Raw genomic sequence first — 27233 nt, 5'->3', positions numbered from 1 at the left:
TGTGCTTTGTCTGTTCACGAGGACTCACGTAATTCTTTGAGAATGTAGATTTGGGTGAAACTCTTTGCAGCAGCTGTTTTGTGTAGCGCAGCTCAAAGCTGAAATAATTCGTTTTATTAAGTTCATTGCTATCAGTAGATGTTCTGTAGACTTAAAATTACAAACACTGCAAAACCGTTGTTTAAAAATAATTTTCAACAAACCTTTGTTATATTCAACTTTAACTTTGTATTCGGATGCATGTCACTCAGTTTTACCATTAACCAATCTCTGTGACATCCAAACTACGCTGTTTGTTCATGATGTTATTAATAACCCAAAATTCCATCATACAATTCAGTTAATAACTACAAATAGCTCCCGCAGCACTCGTCAGAGGAACAACCTTCAACGCATTAGAGCACATACAACACGAGGTCAAAATAGATTAAGTTTCATAGGACCTACACTTTATAATCTGCTGCCAGATAATCTAAAGTTATTAGAAAACCGCTCCATCTTTAATGCTAGAATCAAACAACATTATAAACAAAAATTAAACGAAACTTTCAACTAATCGTCATTTAATTTTATTAACCCGTCAATAGCGTTAACAAATCATTACATTGTTGTGGTTCCCTTAAAAGGAAGTAGCTTCCACTGGGATACCATCCTAAAAGTTAATAGTAGTTAAACTACCGCACATCCTAGTAAAGTCAGCTCATTTTTTTTTATTACATTGCTTTATTATCATTTTGAATTCGAGCTGAAATTAGTTTGCGTCCATAACCAGGGGGCTCTGGAATAATGAGCTTTTTGGTGTGGGGGATTGTGGTGGGCCATAAAAAAAAAAAAAAAAAAAAAAAATTAGTTTTCCCTCAATCCGATTGCTCATTAAACACGACAACGGAGAGCGAGTTGAGCTGCGGGCGAGAGCAGACGTCTTCGGTCTCGGGTCGTCGTGGTTTTTTAAATTTTTGCGTATTTTTAGATTTTGTTGTAAAAAGTTTTTGGTGTTAAGACGTGTAATCGTGTAAGGAGATGATTTTTGCTGTGAAAATGTTGTTTTTTCGTGAATTTACCCGTTTTCTTGACGGATCATAAAGGCGACATCCAGCACGGTCCGCGGCGGTTCTTTCGATCATGACCCGGATGTTGGCCTTTCCTAGGTTTTGTGTGAGAGAAGATCTGAGAAGTGTGTTGATTGTTGTTTTGAAAAACACAGTGATGATTGTGCAAAATTGAAAATAAAATTTTGTAGTTTTGTGAAAATAGCCCGATGGTTCAAAATGGCGACCAGCGAAAAAAGAACGGCGAGCGTGAGAGCAATGGAAGAGCGAAAATTGTTGGAGAGTGGCTCTAAAGAGAATTAGAGAGGGGAGATTTGAACGGAAGAAGTGTGCTTTAGAAGTGAAAACGGGAGGGCTTAGGAAATGAGAGCGAGAGATCCGAACAGCGATTTATTTGAGTTAACGGTAGTGAAAGAGTGAAAATGTGAGACGGGAGAATGGTGAGAGAGAGTCACCGAACCCAAGGGATGAGATGAGAGCGCGTCTCAAGTGGCGTATAAGATGATCGCGGTGTGCTGCTGAGAAATGGCACAGCATCGGGTGATCGTGTGTGTGTGTGGGTGGTGTGTGGCAGTTTTAGTCACAGATAAGCAGAAGTTCTGTTTTCGAAAATTCGTTTTGGTTTATATTTGACGGATGGAAGCAGGGGGGCATGAAGAGAGGCAGCTCCCCTCTTTCTGTGCTTGTGTTGGCAGCTGCATTTGTTTTGCGGAGGCGAGACTGCTATTTCAGCCCTGTGACTTCAGCGTCTGTAACGGGGTGCTGGACGACGGTTCAACGCTCGTCCGTTGCCCGGAGAGGAGAAGGCGAGATCGATCGAGCAAAGGAAACGCGACTCACGGCATGCTGTGACCCGGGTGAGAGCGTTCTTTGTGTGTTGTGTGTGTGTCGTACTTGAATATTCTACGAATGAGTTTGAGTGAGTGCATGTTCGAGAGAGTGCATGAGGAAAGAGATGCGAGCCGTAATTGCGCTGCGGCGCATACGGCTTGCTGTGAGAATGTGTGAGGATGTATGGGATTTATGTTTCAAAGTAACCCTTGGTGTGCAAATAGTATTTCCAGAAATATATTCTTTATTTTTTTATTAGTTAGTTTTTTTATTAGCATAATTCTATTCTCGTTGTGACGTGTTTGTGTGCATGAGGTGGTGTGGTGGAGGGATAATAATTTAAAATATTCCATCATCAGTTCGGTGGCAGTGTTTGTTTGCATGCGGTAGTGTGGTGGAGGGAAATATTTAGTTTTGCGCTCTCTGCCGGACGTCGCAGGCGTCGCGCTTGATTTTTGTTGCCTTTCTAGAAAAGGCACCTAAGATTATGCTTATGCTTATTTTATCTTTGTATGTATCTTATATTTTACATATTTTTCACCACTTTCCCTCTTCTTTTTCTTCATTCCTTCCTTAAAGTCGCGTAAATAATAATATACCGGTCGTTAAACGAGAATGTCTAACTCGAGTTCATGCGTCGTTTTTACGGATTTGTTCTCCTTTTACTCTGATCTTATTTTCCGATAATTATAAATATAACGTAAAAGATAAAACCACTTATAACGACTTCGGCTTTAAAATGTACCATTCGTAAAAACGTACCATTCGTGATTGTGTCACTTTATTAATAACTGCTCGAAACAAAATTTTCAGTTACTCGCAATTTTGTCGGTCTCGTAGATCAATGTTTTCGGAACATTTCGTCATAAAATCCTGCAACACGATGAAATCATTGCAAACCTCACTATAAAATTTTGATATAATTTAATCGGAAACCACAGAAAATACAATTTAATATTTTGCTTAAATAGTAAAAGGAGGAAAAAGCCCTTCTCACAGCGTCGTTGCTCGGAAGGCACGCCGACGGGGGAATGAATGATTATTTGGCGCCGCGTTCGAATTAAAACTATTTCTAAATCATTGATGGTGTGTCTTACAGCAGCCGGCTGCCTAAGACCTATAAAATTGCAACTGATAAACAAATTGCTTATGGTCGCATCACCTACCACGGTGAATCCTGACCTCATACCCATCTTACTAACCCCTCAAAACTCATGTGATACTTTGTCGGAGACGTAGTCGATTTGGCGGTCCCATCACTCAAGTATCGGACTAACATTCCCATCCACTTCCCCGTGTCTTACCACTGGTCGTGGCCGGCGTCGGTATTGATCAGCATGATAGGGATCTTTGAAAATTGCGAAAGGGTGATGATTGGTTCCTACTTTTCATCTGTGGTCCACGGAGCAATTTTTGGGGGTCCTGGTCAATAACGAAGTAGCAGCTACGGGTAGACACCAATGCTATGCTATGCTATGCTAATCCGATTGCTCATTAAACACGACAACGATGTTCGATGACGACCAGTTTTGCCCAGCCTACGGTAATCGTTCGTACAGAGATTGTTAGGAGGTATGTTTGGAGCTAATTCACATTTGATCATACCTAATTGCTTACGCGTGTTCTGGGGATCTTTTTGGCCTCCTTGGCCGTTTGGACACTTGCCAGGTTCTGCTCGGAACCTTTACATGTAAATTAAATAGGAAATTAGCAAATCATCTGAATTCTAACCTAAAGTTGCGGGAGTCGTTAATTACCGAAGTAGCTGTGTGGTTCTCGCGACCACGGTCTAGAACCACTCGCTTCGGTCGTACACGGAGTATCGTTCAGCGCAATGTTTTAAAACTACTAATTGTTATGTTTAAGTCGTTTTAAACAAAAAGGTGGCGTTCTGCAAATCGCACTGCGTACAATCCCTACTGGTTTCGCTTAATTCTTCCTCTTCTTCTGGTTGGCACTAGCTAGACGGCCCGATCGACGTAGACTTCGCTCAGCTACCCCGGTGGTGTAGATGTGTTTGCTGTTTGACGAGGGACCCTCACGCGATGTTGTACCGTCGATGCTGTTGCTTCCGTCCACACACGTAGATATCGTTTTGGAAAATTGTCCTTTGCTGAAAATCGCCGCTACAAAAAAAAATCTTTTTTATGGAACGTGGATGATCTCAATACCCCGCACTCTTGAAGCGTCCGCGTAGTTTAAGGATGGCCTTCTACGGTTTTAATCTTAAAAAACACGTAGGAGAATTTAATATTAACGTCATACTTTTATAAAAAAAATCTCAAAATAACAATTTAGTTTATATCAAGGTTATCATTCGGGAAAATTGATTTTTTGGTGAAGTAACCATTCGGGCATATGTAAATTCGGGAAAACGACAGTTCGGTGAAATGGCCATTCAGGTAAATGACATTCGGGGATATGGAATTTTCGGGAAAATGATTTTCGGGGATGTGGAATTTTTGGGAAAATGATTTTCGGGGAAGTGTCACTTTCGGGGAAAGGATTTTCGGGGATGTGGAATTTTCGGGAAATGATTTTCGGGGATATAGGATTCGGGAAAGTGGGATTCGGGGATAAGGGATAAAACCCCGGTTGATTTCGCCGGCTCCTGCTAGAACCGGATATTGCATTTGAGCTAGAATTCTCAAAGAATTCTTGATAAAATCTAGCAGGATTATGGCAGCGTTCTAGTAAGAATATTTTCGCTCTGTAAGATTTCTGTAAGAATCCTGCGAGAACGCCGTGACTGGGCGGCGCAAACATTTAACTTTGACACTTGCTCAAGTGAAGTATTCAATCAAGAATGACCGAGATCTTGACCGAGATGCAGCCTTGCGGCCAGTTGGTTGGCCATTCCGGCTGTCTCACTCAGATCGCGACCGACTCCAAGTACACGGACATTGTCCTGTCCTTTTCGAACGACATGACCCAGATCTTGTGGAAGCTAACCCGGGACGACGCCAACTACGACATCCCGCAGAAGCGTCTGACTTTAGAAGGCAACAACGCCCTGTCCGATTCCTGGGACAAGACTGTCGCAGATAGAGCGGGCAATTATGATAGAATTTGAGGAATTCGCAAAAGAGCGCAAAATGTTATAAAGTAATCAAATGTGACCATTTGAAATGTTAGAGTTGAAACTCAAATGTTTCTTGATTTCCGTTAGACAACGAAGATGCACACAAAGAGAGAGCAACCGCGTGTGCAATGTAATGAGCCTGCTCCGCGTGTGCGCCTGTATAAGTCGGAGCGCGTCGACGAGGTGGATTGAAGTGTGCGCGACGCGCACGTTGGTAGGGAAAAAGAGAGAGCAGAAACGAACGAATACTACGATCGTTGCGGATGTGGCGTGATGAATTCGGAATGAACACACGCGGCGTGGTTGAGGTTTGAGAGAGTTGCGTGTGTGTTTGTGCGCTTGTGGACCGACTGTGTCGGGACTGGCCTTCGGCGATCGGAATTTGGATTATTCGGAATCAGTTCTTTAGTCTGGCGTTTAATGCTGTAGCGAGCGGTTGTGTTTTATGAGGTGGGTGGTGGGACCAGAAACAAACCGAAGGTTCGCTTCCGAGTTTTTAAGAATAAATAAAGACCTGGCCTGAGTTACGACAATGGCGCAGTTGGAAGGATTATTAAAAGAAAAGTTTAAGAATTTCTTCTAAAAGTTTGTTTGATGGTCCCACAAGAAGTGAACGAAGTAACAGTGAAAATAGTGTTACGATGTGTTGAGTGCCCCGAATGGTTGGTTTGGTGAGCAGTTGGAAGCCGGTAAGTTTTTTTTTTCGTGACACAAAAGTTTTGGAAGAGACGCCATGTTTGTGGCCCGTTAAGTCTCGAGTAGGAACCTCGCCATAGAGAGCGCCAAGGTGGTGCTGCTGAGCGAGCATTTTGATTTAATTTGATGTTTTGGCTCGCTGAGTAGGTTGGATCCGAGTCAGTGAAGGTTGGGTCGGGAAGTCGTAGTGAGGTTTCGCAATCCTGACCTATGTCGAGCCGATGGTGATTAGACATCGTGCCGGAGAAATTGTTTTGTCAAGTGGAGGTTGAGTCGACGAGTTGCCCTGATGATGTGCATTCATCTATTTTAGTCCGATGATGCTAGAATTTCATGCCGAAAGAATTGTTAATGGGTGATTGCTTGTGTTTTTTTGCGTGATTTATTGAAATATGTATTGTAATTGTTTGGTTATGGGCTATGGAAACAAAAATGAGAATTGATGATGGATTGTTCAAGCTATATTGGAGACGAAATAGCATGTCTTTCTAGATGAGTTGTAGTTTGTAACAAGAAGGAAAAAAGGATGTATCTACAGTTGTCCTAGTTTAGTAATGAGTTTGCAATTTCAAGCAAGATTTTTAACTGTGTGATTCAAGAAATTTCTGACGAACAAGTATATTGAATTGCGGTGTAATTTTGATGTGAAGACGAATTGTTGGCGAACAGTTTTTTTTTGAGATTTAGCTTTTCGGCTACACGTTGTGGCTGATTTTGATTCGATATCATGCGTTTTAGCGCTAACGTTTAAAAATGCGGTTTATGTGTGTCGCCGCGCGAGCATAACAAATATTTGAAATCAGTCCAGCTCAATATCGATGATCAAAACGAAACGCAAGTGTCGCGAGAAGTCACAACATTTCTAAAATCAAGGTCAAAACCAAGTGGCGTCACAGCAAACCATAAGTGAGGATACAAAGAATCTATTGTTTTCAGCGCACAAGATGTAGAAAGTGCGAAGAAATCAGGCGAGATCGTACGATCGATTTCCAAGAATGTCTGGCATCTGCTCGGACTACATTATGTCAACTTAAAAGAAGGCGTGGTCTACTCATTTTTAGTATGCCATCCTTTTCTGAAACCAGTTGGCGAAGACTCCATTCGTCGTTTCGTATTCTGAAAAGGCTCAGAAACTAGTTGGCGAAGACTCCAATTCGTCGTTTTGCATTCTGAGGGAGGCTCGGAAACCAGTTGGCGAAGACTCCAATTCGTCGTTTTGTATTCTGAAAAGGCTCAGAAACTAGTTGGCGAAGACTAAAATTCGTCGTTTTGCATTCTGAGAGAGGCTCGGAAACCAGTTGGCGAAAACTCTAATTCGTCGTTTCGTGCGTCCTGAGAAGTGAGCTCAGAAACCAGATGGTGAAGACTGAAATTCATCGTTCGTGAATTCCGAGAAACGAACTTGGAAATAGTAGACGAAGACCTAAACTCGTCGTCGTCGTTCTGTGAGCTCAGAAACTTGTCAGCGAAAAATCTTGTTCATCGCGTGCGAGCTGGATTGTTCATCGAAGGTAGCAGCATCAAACATTGAAGTCATCAAAGGTCAACAGTCTTCGAAACCAGAAGGACAACAACATCGCAGGGATCATCGGAAGGACTACTACCTGATTATCAAATATATTGGTTTGATAAAGGGAAGAAGTAATCAAAGAAAAGATGGATTACAAGTTCAAAGCTAACAAAAACGGAAATTGTCGCATGTGCGATAAAAGGATGAGGTAAATTGCATGATTTGTTGTGACGAATGTGATCGTTGGTTCCACGTAACGTGTACTGAGCTATCAGCTCTTCCTAAAAGAAGGACCCTTGGCTATGCATAAAATGTGCAGCGATAGCAGATTACTTAGAAAATCAGCAAAAGGCCATTCAATCTCTGCAAGAAGCTAAAACTGACAAGAAGCCAAAATCAGATAGCGAGAATGGTGCCAACCTAACCCAAGATTTGCATGTAAAAGCCTTTCAAGCGATAGTCGAAACAATGAAAGAAGTTAAGATAGACAATCGTGCATCAACAGATACTTTTATGGTAAGACAATCACTTTTGGAATTGCCCAACTTTGACGGGTCGTACAAAACCCGTCAAAGATTCAAACGTACGTTTTATGAAACTACACAAAATGGAAAATTTTCTGATCTGGAAAATATTAATCGTTTACAAAAAAGCTTGAAAGGAGAAGCACTTACCAAGGTGAACTCCTTCAGTGTCTTGCGAACCTTCGTGGTGAACGGACACTAGAGCTGCGGTATTTTTTACTACCTAAGCTCAGAGTTATTTCAAAACAAAATTCACAGTCTTTTTAAAGACTACCTGAGTTATTTTCCAAAATTCTAAACAGTCTTTTCAAGACTAACACCACCTGGAATTTTGTTGTATTTTACAAACGAAGCCATCTTTTTAAGAGAACTTTGCTTGCAAAATGCGTCAAAACAAAGGTAAACGCAAATCTTCTGAAGATTTGGTTGTTACGTCGGTGAAGCGTTTGAACGCTAAACCAGCTAACAGAAACAGAAAAAGAAAACAGCCTCTTCTGAGGTCTGATTCTGATTCTGAATGTGAGGTCAATCCTCCAATACCATTGACAAACAGTTTCGGTGTTTTATCCGAAACTGATGAAAACGAACCTTCTCCTCGTACTGAGCCTTCTGCCGTCGAGAAACGAGTAAAGGCTCCGCCAATTGTTGTGACTTCCGTCTCCGATTTGGCCAGCTTTCGAACGCAACTGAAGAATTGCAAGGAAACTTGCAATTTGAAGGTTTCGTTCCAGCTTGGTCGAAGAGGAGAATGTCGCTTGTTGACGGAATCTTTACAAGATCACCAAACTTTTGTTGGTTATTTGAAAAACCACAAACACAATTTCTACACGTATGAGACCAAGAATGCTCGGCCATTCAAGGCGGTCTTGAAAGGTCTCTCCAACGACTTGTCGGTGGATGAGATCAAAAACGAACTTAAGGTGTTGCTTGGCTTTGCCCCATCCCAAGTAATACCAATGAAGAAAAATCAAACGGGAATATTTCTCGCTTTGGTTTGACTTCACAATTTTATCTGATTCATTTCAACAGAAATGAAATCAACAATTTGAAACTTTTGGACAAAGTTCAGTTTTTGTTCCATGTACGGGTAAAGTGGGAGCATTTTAAGAAACATGGCGGTAATGGCCAGAATCTGACCCAGTGCCGGCGTTGCCAGGCATTCGGTCACGGTACTGATCATTGCGCCATGGTTCCAAAATGCATGGTTTGCGGGGATTCTTCTCACGACAAGGACAATTGTCCCGTGAAAGAAGTCACCCAATTTAAATGTGCAAATTGTGGTGGAAATCACAAATCAAATTTCTGGGATTGCCCCATCAGAAAAAGGTTTTGGATTCTCGTGCTAAGCATCAGCCGAAATCCAAACCGAAATTTTCTCAAAGTCAGGTTGTACCTGCATCTTTAAATCAAACGTTCGTGCTGTCTCACTCGAACAATTCTAGAAATACCCCTACCGTGGAAAAGTTAGGTAACAACAATGGCATTTCTTATGCTAACGTCGTTTCGGGTTCATCCACGAATTTTAAATCCTCTACCAATCTTTCTGAAATTGGGCAGGTACCTCAAATCTCATTTGAAAATTTTTCTGCTGGCAACGCTTTGGGATCTTCTGATCTCGGTGATGTTACGTTTGAAAAATGACTTTTTGCAAAACTCACTGTTTGGTTTGATTCAAACAATGAGTAATGCTACATCCATGATGGAAGCAATCCAGATTGGATTAAAATTTGCGAATGATGTTGTTCTTACCCTGAAGTTTAATCATGGATCTAAGTAATTCCATCAATATTATGAATTTTAATGCTCGCTCTTTAAAAGCGAAAGAAAATGAATTTTTCAACTTTTACGAGTTCATAACGTGCATGTTGCTGTTATAACCGAAACATTTTTAAATACTGGCACTTATTTGAAAAGTGATCCAGATTATAAAGTTATAACTAATAACCGAATGAATCGAAATGGCGGTGGAGTTGCAATAGTTATCCACCGTAGTATGACTTATAGCACGTTACGTGACTTTAAGTTAAAAGTTATTGAAAGTTTGGGCATTGAACTTGAAACTTTGAAACTATATCTTTTTTTTCACTCAGGGTAGATTTCTTAGGGGGGAAAACTTCACACCAGGTTTGAGTTTAGGGAAGCATTTTCTTTAATTATGCGGTTTTTTTTTAATTATATTTACAGTTTAGGGAAGGGACATGCTTGGTAAGAAGGAAGGAAACATCATGCTCACCAGACCATGCTGCATGCTGCGACGAGTTTGTGGGCCCGTTTCTTCTGAGATGGTCGTATTGAACGGCTGCAGCAGGGTAGCGCCGGCTCGAACCGAGTTGTACCGGTCCCGGTCTGTGCTTACTTCCGGTTGGCGAGGAGACAATCCCCGGCTCCACACGGGGCTTGACCTCGTGATACGGTCCGCGCCTTCACCAGTGCGGTCGGTAGCTTGCCGAGCTGGTCACTGCCGTATTTCCGGCCTCCGGCTGACCGATGCACCTCTGACGGAAGTTGAAACACACTCTCGACGGACACTGGACCGTGTTCTCAGCCAACGTGGACGAGCTTCCCGGCGAACGCTGGCACACGTTCTGTAGCTTCACATGCCGTCTTTCGCGAACAGGTTGATTACCTACGTATGAACTTGTTATAGTCGCGGGAAAACTGTTGGAAGTTTGTTGGCTGATTACCAAAAGAGACTCTAACAGTTTTTCCGCGGCTATTTATTAGTTTTTCCACCCTCGTGTGAGGACTTTCGTTGCTCAGCTTCCTCCCTGCTTTCTACCTCTCCCTTTTGATTTCTGTCCGTAGTCAAGGGCGAACATCTGTTTGACAGATGTCAGACCTGGGCAAAGGCGGGCATGAAAAAGGGAGTCGGAGCGTTAGATGGCATCGGACGGGGGGTTGTCAGAATTATCAAATTCTGTTAGTGGTGAATATTATGAGCCAATTCAGTTTTACTTATTTATTTATTTTAAAGGATGGATTATGATGCCAGCTTGGGGAAAGGAAATGGATGGGATATTTGTTTTATTTATTTTTTGATTTTAAAGATTAATATGGTATTAAACTTAGCTACCATGTAACAAAAGGTTACATTTCTCCCCTTACCCTAATAAAAAAATGCTAATAGGTATTTTTTTTTAATTGTTTTTTTTTTGTAATTTGGTTTTTTTTTTTTTTTTTTTTTTTTTTTTTTTAGTGGGAATCTTTTGATCAGGGTTCATCAGATCTATTAAGTTAATCCTCACATCTACTTCAATTTTATAATCAAACGATTTCTGGTTTAAATAAACTAGATTATGATAGTGAATTTCAATTATAATAATTTGGAAAAGAAGTAGTTTTTTTGTAGCTATTTGTGAAAAATGTAAAAAGGATTCAAAAATTCAATGCATATTCTAACTAGTTACCAATATGACGTACTAGCGGATCTCATTGCCAGATGATTTTTCGTGGCTTTCGAAGGAGTGATTAGCTGAACCCGTAAGGGCAGATCTTCTCCTACTAAAGCTTGAATCATACAACTGCTGAGACTCCTTAGGGCACGCAAAGTTTTGAATCTTAAAAGGGTGCGAGTAAATCTTTACAGTACATTCAAGTATATTTATATTATATTTATATTTTGTTATTCGCAATATTTACAAATTTGATTTTCCTATTGTGTATTATATATTCAATAATTTAAAATTCAATGTGCTAATTCTAACTAGGTGCCGGGCCGGCACACTAGCGGATCTCATTGCCAGTTGACCTTTTGTGGCTTTCGATGGAGTGATTAGCTGGACCCTTAAGGCAGATCTTCTCTCACTAAGGCTGGAAAATTTCAACTGCTGAGACTCCTTTGGGCACGCACAGTATGATTGGTTGTTAAAACCAAATTATATATAATTATATTTTTTTTAAATTTATACAAGAGATTTAAGCTTTTTGTGTAGATTCTAACTAGCAATAAGCTAGCGGATCTCATTGCCAGATGACTTTTCGTTGCTTTAAAAGGAGTGATTAGCTGAACCCATAAGGGCAGATCTTCTCCTACTAAAGCTTGAAAAATTCAACTGCTGAGACTCCTTTGGACACATACATAAGCAAACAGTGGATTGTAGTATAAACAAATATTATTTTATAACATTTTTAATTAATAATACCCATTATCAGACAGACTCACTTAAAACCGCGACTTATTCTAACTAGTCTCCCACAATCTTTGACTAGCGGATCCCACTATCAGCTGACTTTTCGTTGCATTCATGGGAGTGATTAGCTGAACTCGTAAGGGCAGATCTTCTCCCACTAATGCTAGAAAATTCATCTGTTGGGACGCCTTCGACACGTTACGGTTACGGGATAAATTGAGATGTCTTCAACGTTCGAGCTTTATTATCACTAATTATAATAATTAGCGGATCCCACTGCCAGCTGATATTTCGTCGTATTTAGGCGAGTGATTAGCTGAACCCTTAAGGGCAGATCTTCTCATCCAAATACTAAAACATTCACCTGCTGGGACTCCTACTTCACGCTCGGTTACGGAAAAGGTTTTGTTTTTTTATTTGAATTTATGATTTTTGTGTTTATAAGGGATTATATATAGTTTTTTTTTTATTCTAAATTCGATCATTCTTATGTTTCAATTGATTATATCCTACTAATTGTTCAAATGTTTTTTTTTTATTCTGGGGCGCCCTAAAGTTAAGTACAATTAGTTTACTCAATAAACTTGCAAACAGTTACATTATTTCATTTTATAATTACAAATTAAGTTGGTCCTCTACTGGTACGTTTATCCCATCAGCATCGATCACTTCAAATTTGCCACCTGGGACTTCTAGCCAGGCGGGCATAAGCTTCCGTCATCCCGGTTGTCAATCTGACAAAAAAACAGCTGGCAAATGAAAACAAGCCGACGTGAACGAAAAGTGCAGCGCTAGGAAAATAAGGTGAAATACAGCTAAACAATTTTAGTTTTCCTACCTGTCCTTTGTTGCAGATTGAAAAAAAACGCCGAATTTGCAGGATGAATAAAATGTGAAAAGGGGTGGTGAATTTCCCACCGAAAGTGTTTTGTTTACTATCTATCCAGGCTTCAAATGGACCGCGGGCCAGACCCCAAGATTTTTCCCATCGAGATCTTCCAGCTCATATGAAGAAGTTCCAATCTTTTTCTTAATTTTGCATGGTAAATATTGTGAACCGTATTTTGCGTTGTAGTTGTCAGCTGCACTAGACTGTTTCATGTTGCGTCTGTAGACAAACTGGCCCTCGGAAAATGCTTTCGCGAACTGGCGAGTTCTAAGGTTATATTTGTTTCGTGACTCGTCGCTGGCCTTGGCCAAATTTCTGTGAACCACATCGTGTATCCGGCTAAACATTTCCCTTCGGCGTGATTCTTTCTGTGCTTCCGTCAGTGCTTCGTTATGACGGTCCAACAGGTGATCGGTGCCCCGTTCGGACAGTTCCTGCCCGTGAGTTATGAAATAGGGCGTAAACCCTGTCGCTGAATGGACTGTAGTGTTAAGCATTAATTCTATTTCTGAAAGTTTTGTATCCCAGCATCGTTGGTCCTCTTTAACGTACGAACGTATGGCAGTGTTAATTGTGCGATTTACCCGTTCAACCGGGTTAGCTTGTGAATGGTATCTTGAATTTAACCAGTGTTTAATTTCGAACGTGTCGAGGAGATTTTTAAATTCCTTTGACACGAAAGTGCTGCCGTTGTCACTGATAATGACCTCTGGAACGGAGTTACGGTAGAACCATTGTTCCTTCAGTACCCGGCAAACGGTTGAGCTATCCAGCTTTCTCACCGGATGAATCATAGCCCACTTTGAAAAATAGTCTACTATAACTAGCATGTGTTGGTTTCCCTTTTTACTGCGTGGGAGGGGACCCACAAAGTCAATTGAAATTATTTGCCAGGGACGGGTTGCCTGCCTGGTTTTTCCCATTTCTGGTGTGGTGGCCACAAAAGAAGCTTTAATTTCCTTGCACGTTGTGCATTTTTGAATGTGAGCCTTAATGTCCTGGGACATTTTCGGCCAATAATAACGTTGTTTAATTTTAGTTAAAGTTTTATCCACTCTGGTGTGAAAATTCTCATCGTGGTTATTATGTAAAATTAATTCAATTTGGTCTTCTGTCGGAACTAATTTCCATTCGAAGCGGTGATCGTAGAGATCGTTATTGCTGGTGACGAATTTGAAAAGTTTCCCATTTTCCACTCGGAAATCTACAAAGTCGTCGGGTTGAGCTAAGACGTTTTCCAACATTTGCGAGTGCCAAGTTGAACCGGAAGAAGAAAGGAGTGTGGCCACGCTGCGCGAAAGCGCGTCGGGGACCACATTTTCCTTCCCCTTTCTGTGCAACACGGTCATTGGAAATTGTTGAAGGTCCAAGCTCCAGCGACTGCAGCGTGAGCCAACTTTCCACTTGGTGTTCAATATATGGGTCAAAGCGGATGAATCTGTGATTAAGGTGAAATGATAGCCTTCGATATAACCACGGAAGGCTTCGATGGCACGCAGGGCTGCCAGAGCCTCTTTTTCAGCCGCGTGGTAATTCTTTTCGGCATGAGTGAGTTTATGGGAAAATAACTAATAACCTTTTCGTCATCTGCCTGTTGTTGGGTGAGAACCCCAGCAACGGCCACATCGCTGGCGTCTGTTTGGATAGTGAATTCCAAGTCAAAATCTGGACTTCCAAGAATTGGAGCGCTAATTAAACGATCTTTAATCGCACAAAAAGATAGTTCAGCATCGTCGTTCCAAGTGATGAATTTTGTTTTTGTTTTTAAAAGGTCGGTCAATGAAGCTGTTATCCCACTGAAATCCGGTATAAACCGCCGGTAATAATTTGCCATTCCAAGAAATCTTCGTAATTTTGTAACTGAGGTGGGTCGTACATACTCCACTATTGGTCTAATTTTATCTGGATTTGTGCGAAGACCCTCGGAAGTGAGCAAATAACCCAAGAATGGGATTTCGGAAACGCAAAATTGGGACTTTTTAAGATTAATGCTTAGGTTGGCCGCTGCTAGTCGGTGTGCGATTTCCTTCAAGAGCTCAATGTGTTGCTGGAACCCTTCCGTCACGACGACAATGTCGTCGAGGTAGACAAATACGTTGGGTTCCAGCAATCCACGACCCAGCACTCCGTCCATTAATCGGGCCAGCGAGGCTGGACTATTGACGAGCCCAAAAGGCATTCTTTTATATTGAAATAGGCCCTTTCCTTGGACGCTAAAAGCCGTGTATTTCCTAGAGTCGGGTTCCAACGGAATTTGTAAAAAGGCTTCCGATAAATCAATGGTCGAAAGGTATCTGGCCTTAGGTAGTTGGCCCAGAATTCGACCAGGGTGGGGAAGGGGGTATGCGTCGCGAACCGTGCGTTCATTGACTTTCCGTGCGTCTAAACACAATCTTATTTTATTTGGTTTGATTACTGGGACACAGTTCAAACACCAGTCGGAATTACTTGGTTCAATAACATCATTGTCTAAAAGACGTTGAAGCTCGGTAGATACCAGTCCCAAAGTTTTAGGAGACATAACGTAAGGAAATTGGCGTACAGGAGTTTTATTTTTCCATTCATCTTTAATTTCTATTTTGTGGGTGGCTAAGGGTGTCAATGACAATGGACCTTCCCCGGCAGGGATGAAAAGTGTTTTGATTTGATCTATGATTGTTTGTTCCTCCAACGTAAGAACGATCGGTGGAGCCGCCAAGTGTTGGGTTTGGTCTCCAAAATCAGAGGCAACTTGTGATGGAGACGCACTATAATTTAAGTTTTCTTCCGGATCGCCGGTCGCAGGAAAAGGAACAATATAATATGTATTAAATTCATGTTGATCATTATCCTGTACACCACGGGGATTGACAGTTGGGTGAATATTAAATTTTTCCCAAAAATCCATTCCGCAAATACATTTAATAGCTAAATTAGGGACCACAAGTGTGGGAATTATTTTAACCAATCCGTTAAAAGTAAACGGCAAATAAAGTTTACCTAAAATGTCCAATTGATCACCACTAGCGGTTTTAAGAACAAGAGGGGTTTCTAAAGGAGATATTATATTAGATTTTAATTTACTATACATAGATCCACTAATTAGGGTTAAATTACTACCGCTGTCCAGCAAAGCTTGGACGGTAAGATCATAAATTTTGACTAAGGAATACGGGCGGTTATCATTTGGTAAAGGATATGAAATGGTGCAAATATCTTGATTATCTTTATAAGTATTTTCCGGGGCAATTTCAAAAAACACTTCAATCGTGTCACGCAATTCTATGTCTAAATCAGCGGGCGGCGGTTTTGGCTCGCTGTCAAGTCGTTTTTATACAAAAGGGCAATTATCTGTGGGGTAACCTCTAAATCCACAAACTGCGCAAAGAACACATTTGGGAAGTGGACAAAATTGCATCAAGTGCCCAAAATTTCCGCAGTTAAAGCACTGGTTCTGAGCGGGAGGGCGATGATTGTTAATCATTGTTTCTAATTGACTTACTGGCCCTATCTGTGCCCTTAAACTAGGTCCAGAGGCCGCAGCGTTTTGTTGTGGTCGAGTAGGATAGGGTTGGTTAGATGAATCCTGATTTCTGTTATTACTACCCGGATGTGGGCTATTGTTGTAGTTGTTGCGGGATGTATTTGGTTGAGGAGGGTTCTTCGGTGATGAAGGCAAAGTTTTGTTCGATTCTTTTTTTACAGGTTTAGGTTTCGGTTCCGACGAACTGACCATGTTAACAGATTTCTCGGTACCAAATACTTTATTGTAGGCTGGGTACGTCAAAGCATCTACCTTCTGACCAGCAGCCGTTAATTGACCAATAGTTGTGATTGGCTGGAAATTAATCTGTTTCTTATAATCAATACGCATATTTTGTTTTAGTATCTGAACCTTTTCTAAATCAGATATCTGTTCACCCATGGTGCGGAACAATCGCTCCATTTCGTGATAAAATTCGTGAAACGATTCGTTTCTTATTTGACGTCTTTGGTAAATTTTTGTTTTGATTAATGAATCTAAGTCAGGGTGCATGAAAGTTTGCCTAAGTTCCCAAACTAAGTGTTGCCAGCTGGTCAGCCTGCTGGAGGACCGCATGGTCATGTACCACTTGAGTGCAGAACCTGTAAACAGGTGAATAGCCGACTCAAAAAGTTCATTCTCCGAGACATGCTCTGCTAAAGCCATCTCTTTAACTATTTCTAAAAATTCATTCAGAGTTAAGCCTTGGTCTTCTCCATTATACTTGGTGATTGACCATTTTGAAACAGGTAGTGTGTGCGAGTATTTTTGAAATATGGATTAAAATAATTAGGAAAAGCGTTAGCATTCATTGATGGGTTTGTACCGTAAGGTGCTAACCAAGGTGGGAATTGCCCTTGCCAATTGCTAGAATTGCTCCAGTCTGGCTGCTTGTTGAAAGAATTTCCATAAAAATACTGCTGATTGTAATTAGGTGTGGGGTCTGGCACAGGGTTAAACCATGGTGGAATATTGTTCTGATGGGATTGTTTTTGGTTAAATGCTGGATTATAGTTTTGATTGTTGGAATTGGGGTTACTGAAAACATTTGACGGTTGAGGGTTTGGATTGAATTGCTGTTGTGTAGAGGATGCTGTGCTGTGTCCTTGTTGATTATAAGCATGATTATAATTTTGGTTGTTAAAATTTGAATTGCTGAACAAATTTGACGGTTGAGGGTTAAAACTACCATGCTTCTGTGAAGAAGTTGCTGTGTTATTGTTTGAATTTATACCAAGATTGGCAAATATTTGCGCTGGTTGCTCGTTTGTATGGCTTGTATTTACTTCTTGTTGAATGCTTAAATTTTCTATCTTATTTTCCACTTCAGATAATCGTGTGTGTAATCCTTGAATTAGATTTAAACTTTCCATTTTGTTTTCAATGCCATATAAACGAGTATTTAAGCTACGAATCCACTCGATGTCGTCCCTAGAAAGGTGTACGACTTGAGTTGGAGCAGGAGCTGGTTGGGGTTTGGGTTTAGGCATAGCGGGGATGAGAGGAGTGTTGTTTTGATCATCAAATAGTTCCTCAATTCCGGGAGGATTTGACTCTGACTCAGATACAGCGTCTGCTGAATAAAAATGCATTTTTAAGGTTCTTACAACATCCAACAAAAGCTGTTGTAATGCCAAAATCTGCTGTGAAGGTTTGTGCGTGTGTTTCAACAAAATTACTATCCTGTGCCCCAAGTGCAAAAGTCTAGTTTTGCAACGGGCGAGAACCTGCGGAACAGTGCTGCTATTCATAAGTTCTGTAATTTCATTGAATTTATGGTCACATTTTTCATGATCTGTATCATACAGGTTATGTCCTGACGGGGGAACAATTTTGGTATTATGTTCCTTCTCGTGTTTCAAATGGTCTCGTACTGCTCGTTTCCTTCGCACCAAAGTAGGATCGTCTCTTATGAGGATTGATCTAATCGCAAGTTCGAAATTTAGTTCATCATTTGGGAGTTGGTCTGTTTTAAGATCATGATACCACTCGTAAATTAATTGTTCTGCTACTTGCAAAGAAAGCTGGGCTTCTTCGGCCATTTTTTAAATACTAATATTAATTCACACCTTAAACTGATTAGAAACTACACCAAATAATCTATATTTTTTTCACCAAATTAAATATAAATCAAACCCACACTATAATCTTTATGAAAAATATTTGAATTAGAAAACTGATAGTAAATTGTGAAAATAACTAACTAAATGAATGGATCATCACTTGAGATGAAAAATTGAAACTCACTTCTAATAGTACAATATTCAACACCACGTGTTCACCGCTTTTGTATTGAAATGGCGAATGGCTTTTCAACTCTCCCGCGGCAACCACGAAAAAGTTCCAGATTTGGCTCTAAATTTGGCACTTTTCCTAATAAAATTTTACGTTGGGCGCCAGTGAAACTATATCTTTTTTTTCACTCAGGGTAGATTTCTTAGGGGGGAAAACTTCACACCAGGTTTGAGTTTAGGGAAGCATTTTCTTTAATTATGCGGTTTTTTTTAATTATATTTACAGTTTAGGGAAGGGACATGCTTGGTAAGAAGGAAGGAAACATCATGCTCACCAGACCATGCTGCATGCTGCGACGAGTTTGTGGGCCCGTTTCTTCTGAGATGGTCGTATTGAACGGCTGCAGCAGGGTAGCGCCGGCTCGAACCGAGTTGTACCGGTCCCGGTCTGTGCTTACTTCCGGTTGGCGAGGAGACAATCCCCGGCTCCACACGGGGCTTGACCTCGTGATACGGTCCGCGCCTTCACCAGTGCGGTCGGTAGCTTGCCGAGCTGGTCACTGCCGTATTTCCGGCCTCCGGCTGACCGATGCACCTCTGACGGACGTTGAAACACACTCTCGACGGACACTGGACCGTGTTCTCAGCCAACGTGGACGAGCTTCCCGGCGAACGCTGGCACACGTTCTGTAGCTTCACGTGCCGTCTTTCGCGAACAGGTTGATTACCTACGTATGAACTTGTTATAGTCGCGGGAAAACTGTTGGAAGTTTGTTGGCTGATTACCAAAAGAGACTCTAACAGTTTTTCCGCGGCTATTTATTAGTTTTTCCACCCTCGTGTGAGGACTTTCGTTGCTCAGCTTCCTCCCTGCTTTCTACCTCTCCCTTTTGATTTCTGTCCGTAGTCAAGGGCGAACATCTGTTTGACAGATGTCAGACCTGGGAAAAGGCGGGCATGAAAAAGGGAGTCGGAGCGTTAGCTGGCATCGGACGGGGGGTTGTCAGAATTATCAAATTCTGTTAGTGGTGAATATTATGAGCCAATTCAGTTTTACTTATTTATTTATTTTAAAGGATGGATTATGATGCCAGCTTGGGGAAAGGAAATGGATGGGATATTTGTTTTATTTATTTTTTGATTTTAAAGATTAATATGGTATTAAACTTAGCTACCATGTAACAAAAGGTTACAACTTCTTTTGGGAAAATTATGATTGCAGCTGCATATTTGCCATTCCAATGCACTGGGGAAAATAAAAATTATTTCAAAGGGGATTTGAATAAACTTACTCGGCATAGATCTCGATTTTTGATCATCGGTGATTTTAATGCCAAACACCAATCTTGGAATAATTCAAAAGTAAATTCCAATGGTAAAATTCTGTTCAGAGATTGCACTTCTGGTCTTTATTCGGTTTTATACCCGAATGGGCCAACTTGCTTTTCTTCTGTTAGAAATCCATCAACAATTGATTTGGTGTTGACAAATCAAAGTCAGTATTGTGGTCCTTTAGTGACTCATGCTGATTTTGATTCTGATCATCTTCCAGTAACTTTTTCACTTTCTCATGAAGCAGTTACCAGACCCAATAGTTCTGTGTTTAATTACCACAAAGCTAATTGGGACAGGTATCAGCATCATATTGAGAATAATTTAAATCATGATTTTGTTTTAGAAACCAAAGCTGATATTGATTCAGCCTTGGAATCTTTAACTAATGCAATTTTGGATGCTAGGAATATTGCTATTCCTAAAGTCCAAGTCAAATTTGATTCTCCCATTATTGATGACGATCTTCAGCTTCTGATTCGTCTGAAAAATGTTCGCCGAAGACAGTATCAACGTTCTCGTGATCCTGCACTGAAGCGAATTCAAAAGATTTGCAAAAGGTTATTGACCACAGATTCACTCTCCTGCGAAATGAAAAGTTCGCAAGAGATGTCGAACAAATTAAACCTTATTCCAAACCTTTTGGAAACTTTCAAAGGTTCTTAAGAAACCTCAAAACCCATCCCTTCTTTAAAAGATGGTGATAATATTCTATTAACTAATGGGGAAAAGCTCAAAAACTTGCTCAGCAGTTTGAGAGTGCTCATAATTTCAACTTGAATGTTTTGAGTCCTATTGAAAATCAAATTTCAATAGAATTTCAGAATATTGTTGAACAAGAATTTTCATCAGATGAAGTTTTTAATACGGATCTGAATGAAATAAAATCTATTATCAAAAAATTTAAAAATATGAAAGCCCCTGGTGAGGATGGCATTTTTTACATTTTAATTAAAAAATTACCAGAAGCAACTTTAAGTTGCTTGGTAAAAATTTTCAACAAATGTTTTGATTTGGCATATTTTCCCAGTAGTTGGAAAAATGCCAAAGTAATTCCGATTTTGAAACCGGATAAAAATCCTGCTGAAGCCTCAAGCTATCGGCCCATTAGTTTGCTTTCATCTATTAGTAAATTATTCGAAAGAATAATTCTTAATAGAATGATGACGCACATTAATGAAAATTCAATTTTCGCTGATGAGCAGTTTGGATTTCGCCTTGGGCATTCAACTACTCATCAGTTGTTGAGAGTTTCAAATTTAATTCGAAGCAACAAATCTGAGGGCTATTCTACTGGCGCTGCTCTTCTAGACATAGAAAAAGCATTTGACAGTGTTTGGCATAAAGGTTTGATTGCGAAATTGAAAAGGTTTAATTTTCCGATTTATATCGTGAAAATTATTCAAAATTATTTGACGGATCGTACTCTGCAGGTATGTTATCAGAATAGCAAATCTGATCAACTACCTGTACGTGCTGGCGTCCCTCAAGGAAGCATTTTGGGTCCAATTTTATACAATATTTTTACTTCTGACTTGCCTGATTTGCCCCCAGGATGTCAGAAATCACTTTTTGCTGATGACACAAGCATCTCCGCCAAAGGCAGAAGCCTTCATGTCATCGCAAGAAGATTACAAAAGCTTGGATATTTTCAATTCTTATTTGAAAGAATGGAAAATTACTCCAAATGCTGCAAAACTCAACTTATTATTTTCCTCACAAACCAAGGGCTGATTTTCTTAAACCAAAAGTCATCACATTATAAAGATGAATGAGGTAAATTTAAAGTGGGAGGATCAAGTGAAATATCTTGGACTTGGTTTTGACAAAACCTTACTTACAAGGATCACATTGAAAGTATCCAGGTTAAATGTAACAAATATATTAAATGTTTGTATCCACTTATAAACAGGAATTCTAGACTTTGTCTCAAGAATAAACTGTTAATTTATAAACAAATTTTCAGACCTGCCATGCTTTATGCTGTGCCGATCTGGACAAGCTGTTGCTTAACCAGGAAGAAAAAACTTCAGAGGATTCAGAACAAAATTCTGAAAATGATTCTGAAACTTCCTCCCTGGTTCAGCACCAGTGAACTTCATCAATTAGCCGAAGTTGACACTTTGGATGTTATGTCCAATAAAATAATTGATGCATTTCGACAAAAATCATTGCAGTCTTCAGCTGCATTGATCCGTTCTTTATATAGTTTATAAGTTAGTTTTAAGGTATCCCTTTTCCTTTTGTACATGTAGGACCTCCTACATTTGAAATCACTGAATAGCGAAAGCTACAATATTTCATGAATAAATGAAAGTTGCTAGTATTTAAAATTGAGGTGAAAAGTCATCGTTTGTGATTGGACACTCAATAATATTTTAACTGAATGAATGTACATGGAAAAGAAATTTGAATAAATATAAATATAAAAAAAAGGTGAACTCCTTATTGATGGATGCAGATAATGTGACAGTAATTATGAAAATTTTGGAAGATCGATTCGGAAGTATCGAGCTTGTCTATAAAGGCCTAATGAATGATGTATTATCTTTGCGTAGTCCCAGATTTGACAATCCTAAGAGCATGATTGATTTTGTCTCTGGTATTGGGGACTTAGTTATTAATGTTATGTCTTTCGCTAATAACAAACGCGAGTTAGAGACTAACATTAGAGATTTATTTAAGTCTAAAAACTAACTTTAGTGAGCGATTACAAAAACGTGTCTTTATTCTTTCGTGGCTCGCTTTAGACAAAGCTGTCACCTCGCAAGGTGTGCGCCAACCGCACAACGTTGAGTGTGTTCGTGCGGCGTCTCGCTATGGACAGTGTTGCCATAGCATCTCCCTCTTTAAGACATCACGTAGTGATCGAACCTCGGCGGCAGCCGAACCTCGCGTCCACTTCTGGTGATCGTCGTCGTCGGCACGGGAACGCAACTCAGCGGAATACTTCCCGTCGAAGCCCGCCGGATCGGCCGTTGGATCACAGCTGGTTCCGGTCCATCGTTGTTGCCAGGTTGCTCGGTGATTTCTGGTTGGTTCGCGCCTTCAGGTTCCACCACAGCTGCTTGCGTGACGTCCTCGGTTGCTGGTTGAGCGAACCCAAACTCGCCCAGGAGAATGTCCAGCGGAAGGTTAACAGCGCGACCGCGCGCCGGCAAATCCACTGACTCGTGCCGTGGACGAAGCTGGTTGATATGCGACCGGATCAGCCCCGAACGTTGGCCGTCCAACCACACGTTGTAGTTCACCGAGCCGAGCCTTTCGATGACCTTTCCTGCCTCCCAGTACCAGTCGTTCCGCTTGTGCACCTTCGCATACACCAAGTCGCCAGGTGCAAATTCTCGTCTCTGGTCGTTCTCAGCAGTTGTCTTCATCTCAGCAACCGGTGTTGGTGGTGGTCGCAGTAGGTCGAGTGTGGTGCGCATTTGACGTCCAAACAGCAGTTCACTTGGTGACTTCTGCTCGGTTGTTCCGCTCGGCGTCGACCTGTACGTTGCCAGAAACACGTCGAGTGTCTCCTGCAGTGGCTCTCCCTTGTTGATTTTCTTCATTCCTCGCTTGACGGTGTCCACAAAGCGTTCCGCTTGCCCGTTCGATTGCGGATGGTAGGGCGCGGTGAGGATGTGGGTGATTCCGTTCGCTTTGCAGTAGGACTCAAACTCGTCGCAAGTGAACTGAGCCGCGTTGTCCGACACGAGTACCATCGGCAGGCCAAGGCGTGCGAACGTGCTTCGAAGAAACTGGATCGTGGCCCTAGCGGTCGTGGTCGTCGTCGGGTAGATCTCGGGCCATCGCGAGAAAGCGTCCACGATGATGAGAAAGTAGAGACCATCGATCGGGCCCGCGTAATCAATGTGAATGCGTTGCCATGGTCCCGCTGGTGTTGGCCAGGCTTCTGGTGGAGAGTGTGGGGGAGATTTGGCAGCTGCAGCACAGTCCGCGCACTGCTTCACCGTGTCCTCCACCTGCTTGTCGATGTGCGGCCAGTAGACGAAACTCCGAGCCAGACTCTTCATCCGGACCATGCCCGGGTGACCGTGGTGCAGGCGTTGCAGAATCCGCTTTCGGTAGGTCTCCGGCACCACCACTCGTTGGCCGAAAAGAATGCAGCCCTGAGTCAGCGCCAGGCTCTCCTTCCAGTGGTAGAACGCCTTCACGTCCAGGTTGTCGATTTCGCTTGCGCTGGCCGGCCACTCACCTTCCAAGTACTGGACCACTTTCTTGAGCACCTTGTCCCGGGCGGTAGCAGCGGCGATCATCTTGGAAGTGACAGGTGTGTTGCCAACGGAGTCTTCCAAGACCGCCGACATGTCGTCCTCCAGATACAGAGCGGCGATAACGTACTCCTCCTCCGGCTTGGCCGCCGAATCGATGAGTCTGGAGAGTACATCCGCGTACCCGAAGTTCGCCGTGGAGACGTAGTCGATGCCAAAGTTGTAGCACAGCAGAACGAGTCCCAGTCGTTGCAGTCGGTTGGACGTGTGTGTCGGGATTCCCTTGTGCGACCCGAAGATGCGGAGCAGAGGCTGGTGGTCTGTCTCCAGAACGAACCGTCGTCCCAGCAGCATCCGGTGAAACTTCGTGACAGCGTAGACAAGCGCCAGAGCTTCCTTGTCGATCTGCCCGTACGCTTGCTCCGCCGGTGTCAACGATCGTGAGGCGTGCTGGATTATCTTCTCCGAACCGTCAGGAAACGATGTCGGATTGTGGCGCCTATTCCGGTTTGCGAAGCGTCAGCGGCCACGATAATGTCCAACGTCGGGTTGTAGTGGGTCAGCATCAGGTCAGACTTGAGCAACTCCTTGAAGCGCTCGAACGATCGTTGGCAGTCGTCCGACCAGGCCCACTTTGCGTCCTTCTTCAGCAGCAGATCGAGTGGCCTACGCAGCTGGTGCATCTCCTTGATGAACTTCGCGTAGTAGTTGACCGCGCCCAAGAACGAACGCAGCTCGGTGAGGTTCTTCGGCGGTGGCATCTGCGAGATGGCAGACACTTTCCCCGGGTCGGTGCGGATTCCGTTTTGGTTGATGATGTGGCCCAGGTACTTCACCTCCGTCATGTAGAACTTGCACTTCTCGATCTTGAGCCGGAAACCAAAATCTTGGATCCGCTGCAGCGTTTGCTCCAAGTTCCGGTCGTGCTCAGCGCGCGTTCGGCCGAACACCAGCACGTCGTCGAGGAACGACGCCGCTCCTTCCTGGCCGGCGAGCATGTTGTCAACGACCTTCTGGAAGGCTCCAGGAGTGGGTTTCACTCCCGGCGGCAGACGCTTTACCTTGAACAGCCCCTTGTGTGTGTTCATAGTCAACAGCTTCTGCGACTCCTCCTCTACCTCCATCTGCAGATAAGCGTCCGACAGGTCAATCACGCTGAAGAACTTGCTGCCAGCCAGCTTTGCGAAGATGTCGTCGGGGGTAGGGAGAGGGTACTTGTTCGCCTCCAGCATAGCGTTCAATCCGGTCGAGTAATCCGCGCAAATGCGGACCACCGGATCTCCGTCTGCGTCGCGCTGCGCCTTCCGAACTGCCACGATGGGTGCCGCCCAGTCCGAGTAGTCGACCGGCTCCAGCACTCCCATGTTCTGCAATCGGTTGAGCTCCTTCTCGACCAGCCGCTGCGAGTGGAACGGCACTGGCCGCTTAGGCTTGAAGACCGGCTTCGCCCCGTCGATCAGGAACAGCTGGATCTTCGTTTTCGTGCACCGTCCGAGTCCTTCCTGGAACACCGCCGGAAATTTCGCCTTCAGCGCGGCACCACACGCCAAAGCGTCCTCCGCAGTTGTGAGTTGCTTGCAGAAGTCGTTGATCGGAATGTCGTACAGCCCGAAAGCTTCCATCAGGTCGCTCCCAAGAACCTTGAAACCGCGCACAGGAGTGACGTAGCACACGGAACGCTTGGTGGTCCCGCGGAACGTGACGTCACACTCGAACTCCAATTCCAGCGGAAGGGGTTTGCCTGAGGCTGTGGCCACCCGCAGTTCCGTCGGAATGGTTTCTGGGTTGCCGAGCAGGGGAAGGGAATCCGTCGAGATGATGGTATAGTCCGATCCGCAGTCGAGCTGGAGTTCGATCGGTTCGTTGTTGATCAGAACTTCCACGAACTTGCGCCGTCCGACGACACCTTCCTTGTTAACAGCGTACACTCCGTTTGAGTTTCCCCCGCCGTCGGCCCGCTTCTTTTTGTGCTTCTTCTTGCCGCCTCCGGGTGCTGTGTGTGATGCACCTTCTCCGGAACCGGAGGGTTTGGAGCAGCAAGCACAGTATCCTTCCTTGTGTCCCACTTTGCCGCACGTCTTGCAGGTGTGTTTCGTGTACGAGCAGTCTGCAACAAAGTGCATCTGCCCGCACTGCCAGCACGGACGTCGTGGGGTTGCCTTGGCCGGATTCCTGTTGTCGAACTTCCGTTCCGGTTTGCCCGACTCGCGAAAGCCGCTGCGATCCTGCTGGACCGCTTTGACGGCCGGCTTCGGACCCTCAATAACAGCAGTGTCGTGTTTGAGGTTGTCCAAATGCTGGCACTCCAATAACAGCTTCTTGAGAGTCATCGGGTGCTCCGCCGTCTCGCCTTCCATTTTCGCCAGCAACCGGGTCCGGATGTCCTTGTACCGCTCCGACTGCAGACCAGCGACAAACACCAGGCACTTGAACTGGTCGGAGGTAATCGTCCGGATGTTGAAATCCTCGCACGCTCGGTTGACGGTACTGGCGTACGTGACGAAATCCTCCGCATTCCGCTTGGTCGTCTGCAGACACTGGTAGCGCCGGAAGAACACGGACGTTTGGTGCCCGAACATCTCCTTAAGCGTGTCCACCGTGTCCTGGAACGATCTGTCCGGTGGGTTCTCCGGTAGGATGTAGTTCACGTAGCGGTCGTGATCCACCGAGGACAGCTTTCGCACGAGCAGCCGCACTTTGTCCGCTTCCTCCAGCTTCTCCCCGCCCTTGTTGAAGGCCTCCTCGTGCCGGGAGTACCACTTGTCGAAAACCAGTCCGCTTTGGGGATCGTAAACAAATTCCGGGATGGTGTTGGAAAGTGCTTCCATCAGGAACTCGTTGTCCTTCGGCTTGGAGAGCTGCTCAAGGAGAGCCTCCTGTGTTTTGGACTGGTTCTCCAAGTAGGCGGTGAGCTGCGCCAGAATCGCCGTGAGATCCGGCTGCTGCTGCGGCCCGTCCTTCTTCGGCGTCACCTTCGGGGGCATTTTGAGGTTAGGAACCCCGCTCGAACGCGAAAACCCGAAAACCGACGCGAAACTACTTCGAACCGAAACTACTCCTCGTCGCCAAACAATGTTATGTCTTTCGCTAATAACAAACGCGAGTTAGAGACTAACATTAGAGATTTATTTAAGTCTAAAAACTAACTTTAGTGAGCGATTACAAAAACGTGTCTTTATTCTTTCGTGGCTCGCTTTAGACAAAGCTGTCACCTCGCAAGGTGTGCGCCAACCGCAC

The 27233-nt window shown here is 43.2% G+C and overlaps 2 protein-coding genes and 1 long non-coding RNA gene across 3 annotated transcripts; all 3 read right to left on the bottom strand.

Annotated features, from left to right (window-relative positions):
* Positions 1 to 3329: 3329 nt before the first annotated feature.
* On the bottom strand, positions 3330 to 3948 carry LOC119766560. The gene is made up of 3 exons (XR_005276981.1): positions 3638 to 3948; positions 3486 to 3562; positions 3330 to 3418 (listed from the first exon to the last, which is right to left on the bottom strand). It is a non-coding gene; the product is annotated as an uncharacterized LOC119766560 (long non-coding RNA).
* An 18680-nt stretch (positions 3949 to 22628) lies between these two features.
* LOC119770090 (uncharacterized protein K02A2.6-like) lies at positions 22629 to 24350 on the bottom strand. The gene has a single exon (XM_038264300.1). The coding sequence runs from the start codon at positions 24348 to 24350 to the stop codon at positions 22629 to 22631; it is 1722 nt and encodes a 573-aa protein (XP_038120228.1).
* A 101-nt stretch (positions 24351 to 24451) lies between these two features.
* LOC119770086 (uncharacterized protein K02A2.6-like) lies at positions 24452 to 26980 on the bottom strand. The gene has a single exon (XM_038264294.1). It carries the CDS (start codon positions 26978 to 26980, stop codon positions 24452 to 24454), a length of 2529 nt encoding a protein of 842 aa, XP_038120222.1.
* Positions 26981 to 27233: the final 253 nt, after the last annotated feature.

The sequence above is a fragment of the Culex quinquefasciatus genome, chromosome 1 (genome assembly GCF_015732765.1).
Source record: "Culex quinquefasciatus strain JHB chromosome 1, VPISU_Cqui_1.0_pri_paternal, whole genome shotgun sequence".
NCBI lineage: Eukaryota > Metazoa > Arthropoda > Insecta > Diptera > Culicidae > Culex > Culex quinquefasciatus.
Note: the sequence above shows the minus strand (reverse complement) of the source record. Positions and strands in the feature narration are given on the sequence as shown.

What these genes read in the sequence shown, in the direction of transcription:
- LOC119770090 (XM_038264300.1), bottom strand. Translation starts at nt 24,350, where the DNA reads ATGCTGCTGGGACGACGGTTCGTTCTGGAGACAGACCACCAGCCTCTG.
- LOC119770086 (XM_038264294.1), bottom strand. Translation starts at nt 26,980, where the DNA reads ATGCCCCCGAAGGTGACGCCGAAGAAGGACGGGCCGCAGCAGCAGCCG.